This window comes from Neltuma alba, unplaced genomic scaffold, assembly GCF_004799145.2.
Source record: "Neltuma alba isolate B1F8T4 unplaced genomic scaffold, ASM479914v2 tig00013660_pilon, whole genome shotgun sequence".
Taxonomy (NCBI): Eukaryota; Viridiplantae; Streptophyta; class Magnoliopsida; order Fabales; family Fabaceae; genus Neltuma; species Neltuma alba.
The window spans coordinates 47,478-52,314 of record NW_021637835.1 but is presented as its reverse complement, the minus strand read 5'-3'; the positions used below and the strand labels follow the sequence as shown (position 1 = coordinate 52,314).

At 36.6% G+C, this 4,837-nt stretch overlaps 1 protein-coding gene across 1 annotated transcript; it reads right to left on the bottom strand.

Moving 5' to 3' along the window:
* Nucleotides 1-3,066: 3,066 nt before the first annotated feature.
* On the bottom strand, nucleotides 3,067-4,224 carry LOC114738710 (uncharacterized mitochondrial protein AtMg00810-like). The gene is made up of 3 exons (XM_028926774.1): nucleotides 4,143-4,224; nucleotides 3,327-3,683; nucleotides 3,067-3,203 (listed from the first exon to the last, which is right to left on the bottom strand). The coding sequence occupies exons 1-3, from the start codon at nucleotides 4,222-4,224 to the stop codon at nucleotides 3,067-3,069; spliced, it is 576 nt and encodes a 191-aa protein (XP_028782607.1).
* Nucleotides 4,225-4,837: the final 613 nt, after the last annotated feature.

The following is a 4,837-nucleotide window of genomic DNA, read 5'->3' as shown; positions in this document are numbered from 1 at the left end:
CAACAAGTTTGCTGATATGAGTCCTGAGGAGTTTACGCAAACCTACCTCCGTCCACTGTAGGTGCCGGCCACCATCGGGCCGGCTTCCTCGAGCTCCGGCTATGTCCAACAGAAGGACTCATGTGCACCGCCTGCTACCATGGATTGGAGTAACCAAGGAGTTGTGATTCCAGTTAGACACCAAGAAAGTTGTGGGAAGTTGCACCTTTTTTACCAACAAAGTTCACTAGTCTTGTTTCTAAAACTAATGGTTTTTAAATTTGAAGTGAACCTCTAGCATGCTTTGTAACGTAACAGGTTTAGTTTAAAATAATAATTTTTTCCACCTAAAGTATCCCTAACTAGCTATAAAACTTTCAAACTAATTAACCAAACTCCTCTAACTCATAATTTTTGTTAAAGGTAATTATGATATTTTACCAGAAATAACTAATTTTAACTAACTTCATCAATTCATGTAAAGTTGCTCCTAGGTGTTTATAATCAAAAGATCAACAGATTGGACTGAGATATTGTTTCATTATTGTTTGTCTATATAGGAAGTTGTTGGGCATTTGCAGCCACTGGAGCCATGGAATCGATTAATGCAATAACCACTGCCAAACTTGTTAGCCTTTCTCAACAAGAACTCATAGACAGCGACCCCTCGAGCCGTGGTTTTGCAGGTGGATGGCCCCCTAATGCCTTTGAATGGGTCATCCAAGATGGCGGGATTAGTAAAGAAGAAGATTATCCTTATGTTGCTCAGCAGGGTCCTTGCAAAGCGAACATGGTTTTTTATGCCTTTCTCACACTATGTAAAACTTACAGGAAATTACACTATTCAATAGGCATAAAACATTTTCGCAACATGCCTTAGATTTTGTGTTCACTTATGATACGTTAAAAGTACTTTTGATATCATATTCGTTTTCTAATTTCTGGTTTATACATGTTTCTGCAGCATGATAGTGAAAACTAAAGTAAGATAGAGATTTCTGAAGTACTTTGGCTCAGTGACTTGACGTATCACTGGAGGCCCATCATGTATTTATATTTATAATGAGATAAACACAACTTGATTAAGTTGCAACAAACACAAGGTTTACAGCTGGCATATCCTACAAACTGTTATACAACTAATTATATATTTATCACATGCTTGATTACTAACATCCCCCCTCAAGCTAGGCAGGAGTTGAAGTAATGCCAAGCTTGGTTCTTCGAGTCCAAAAACGTGTATGCCATAAAGCTTTTGTCATACAATCAGCTAATTGATCTTCAGTAGGTACATGACCAATATTAGTGCGTCCTGCTAGCACCTGCATCTCTCACGAAGTGAGCATCAAGCTCTATGTGTTTTGTTCTAGCATGAAAAACATGATTGCTTGCCAAAGCCTATGCACTAGTATTATCACACCATACTTAAGGTGTTCGAGTGAGAGGGAACTGTAATTCACTAAGCAATGACTGAAGCCAAGCTAATTCACAGGCTAGATCAGTAAGAGCACGATATTCTGACTCTATGCTTAATCTTGACACTTGACAAACTCAATTATTTTTATATATTTTGTTATCTTTTATATGAGTTTTGTCAGCTTAATTGGTCTCTTTTTGCCTTAATTGATTTATTTTATTTTATTTTGAATTATTATTTTATAGGGGCAAAATTGTCATATTTTGGTTTAATTGTGAGTAATTGTTTTTTTTAGAACAATTAATGCTACCTTACTTTTAAATTTTGTTTGCAGGTTTTTGGAAGAATTAAAAAAAAAAGAAGAAAAGAAAAATAAAAAAAATATATATAACAATAATAAAAGGGGAGAGCAAAACGGAACGTTTTGCCCTCCCCCAACCTAATAATAATAATCACTCACACACACGCTGGGGGCGGCAGAAAAGCAAGAGAAGACGCCGAAGACACGATACAAAAACAGAGCAGGCGGCACACAAAGAAACACACACACACGCGAGGCGACTGGAGGGAATACACGGAAGGCAAGAGCAGAGCACGCCGAACAGAGGAGAACGGAGACACACACATACGCGGAGGCGAAGACGCAAGAAAGAAACAGGGACGCGAGGCGCGGCTGGAGGGAACCCACGGGAGGCAGAGCGAGTCATCGAATTATAGTTTTCACAGCCGCTTCTTCCTTGTTCTTCATGGCAGGACATAGTAGACTATTGGAGGCAGTATTTTTTATGGCAGTCCGTGGCTAGCTTTATTAATCCTCTAATTCAACAACAATGGCAGGAGCTTAGATCATCAAGGGAGAGTTTTAGTTGCTTTAATTTCCTGTCTAATAATTGTTTAACAATTCCTAGGTCTTAGGATAGTTATTCTGATTATTAGAAAATTTTGTATTGTTAAATCTGATTATCTGTGGAGATTTTTGTGGCTGGATTACTGTTTAGCATTTGACATTGGGTTGTTTATAGCTTTGATTTCAATTATGATGTTGTGGTTATGACATTTATATTGATTTTGGAGTTAATATATTGTGATTTTCTAAGATGGCTTAGAATTTTGGATCATATTGTCTCTTGCTAGCTTTAATTCTGTTATTTTGGATTTAAGAGTTCTAATTAAGCATTGGTTTTTGGCATCCTTAATCCCATTTTACTATTCTGGTTGCAGTTAGTAAGTTGGGATTTTAGAAAAATATTTTGTGGCAACTCGAGGTGGCTCGATTGTTGGATTAAAAGCTTAATTATAATTCTTAATTCATTGTTTTTAACTCCCACATCTTTTAGAGTGATGATTGCCTACATTGTTGAATTAGAGGATTAATTATCATCAGTGTTATTTGTGTGTCTCATTTTCATTTCTTTCATCTTCAGTTATTTCAATAATCTTTTATATAAAAGAAAATAACAAAAAAAAAGTATTTTAATTTCAATTTAATTCAAGGCATTTAGTTAGCAATTTTTCAAACTCAAATTAAAAATCCTTTTTATAGTTTAGGTTACTTGCATTTATTTACTAAGATTTAATTTCGTTTTCAGCTCCTCAAAGTGAATACGAGCCGGATTGTGCACTATATTACATTAATTCGGTTAATTTTTGGAGTAACCCCAAAGCGACAATTAAGGGAAGTTAAACTTCAACACTACACGCTGCTTCCTAGAATTCCATGAGAAAAGTGTATTTCCAAAGAAAACACAGTAACCTCCAACTGATCTTCTATCATCAGGACATGCTGCCCAGTCAGCATCTGAATAGCCTGTAAAATTAAGATCTTTGCTACCTCTAATATGAATGCCAAAAGTAGATGTTCCTTTAATGTATCAAAACAACCTTTTAACAGCCTGCTAGTGAGCTGTCCTGGGACTATGTAGATATTGACTTGTCTTGTTCACAAAAAAGGCTATATCTGGTCTAGTTTGTGTAAGATACTGGAGAGCTCCAATTTCACTCCTATAGATAGAGGGATCCTTTAACATTTCTCCATCATTAGCAGAGAGTGAACGACCTGAGACCATTGGAGTTGTACAGGGAGTAGCATGTAACATGCTAAATTTTTTAAGTATATCAGCAACATACTTTGTTTGGCTTAGAAACATTACTGTTTCATATCTTTTCACCTCTACCCCAAGAAAATAGCGAAGGACTCCCATATCTTTTAAGGCAAACTTGACATTCAACTCATTTATGAACCATTTGACCTTTGTTGTAGAATCATTCCCTCTCACAATTACGTCATCTACATAAACCAAAACCAGCAAAATGATTCTTGAATTCTTAAACTAGAACAGGGAAGTATCACATTTTGTGTTTTGAAAACCCCAACTCAACAGAGTTTTTGTTTTTTAGCTTGTCAAACCAAGCCCTTGGTGCTTGTTTGAATCCATAAAGCTCCTTTTCAAGTTTACATATGTGCTGAGGCTTGGTAGGATCAATAAACCATTCAGGTTGTCTCATATACACAGTTTCTGTCAATGTACCATTCAGGAAAGCATTATTATATCTATTTGATTTATACACCACCCTCTTGCTATAGCAATTGTTAGGATTAGCCTAACTATGGAAGCTTTGACAACTAGACTAAATGTCTCGTAGTAATCTACCCCTGGACTTAGTTGGAAACCTTTTGCTACTAGCCTGGACTTCCTCTTTTGTAAAGTTCCATCAGCATGAAACTCGTTTCGAAAGACCCACTTACATTCAACTATGCTTTCCTTCCCTATATAGGGTATCAACTTCCAGGTCTTGTTCTTTATTAAGGCATCATAGTCATCTTTCATTGATGCAACCACTTTGGATCAGAGATGGCTTGTGATACTGTTGCTGGTTCAGATTCAACCTCAAGCACTTGTTGAGAAATTTCAACAAATGGGTATCTTGGTTTAAATATTCCCTCTTTGCTTCTAGTCACCATTTGACGAGTGTTACTCTGTATCGGAGCTATAGCAGATGAGTTCTCAAATGATTCTGCACTTGCAATAGATAGCACATCATTATTTGGAGAAAGTGGTGACATAGGAACTGGTATTGAAGGAGATTGAGAACATCAGTAGTTTGCATAGGAGTATAAATATATTGAGCAAGTCTAATTTTAGGCAGCCAAAACAAGGATGCATCAACAATCATCTAAGATTCTGTTTGTTGTCTGTTCAGAAGACCATTTTTAAATGGAAATTCAAGTTCATTGAACACCACATGTCTGGAAATAAAAATACGACCAGTAGAACTTAGGCACTTGTAGCCCTTGTGACCACTACTATACCCAAGAAATACACACTCAGTGGTATGGTGTTGCAGCTTATGAGTGCTATATGGCCAGAGACATGGAAAACAAGCACTTCCAAAAACCTTTAGGAACTTAAAATCAGGAACAGTATGAAAAAGTACCCGATA

What these genes read in the sequence shown, in the direction of transcription:
- LOC114738710 (XM_028926774.1), bottom strand. Translation starts at nt 4,224, where the DNA reads ATGAAAGATGACTATGATGCCTTAATAAAGAACAAGACCTGGAAGTTG. An exon ending in GAAGGAAAGCATAGTTGAAT is followed by an intron (nt 3,684 to 4,142) that starts GTAAGTGGGTCT and finishes TGGTTTATGTAG; the next exon opens with ATGACGTAATTGTGAGAGGG. An exon ending in CTTTTTTGTGAACAAGACAA is followed by an intron (nt 3,204 to 3,326) that starts GTCAATATCTAC and finishes TTAATTTTACAG; the next exon opens with GCTATTCAGATGCTGACTGG.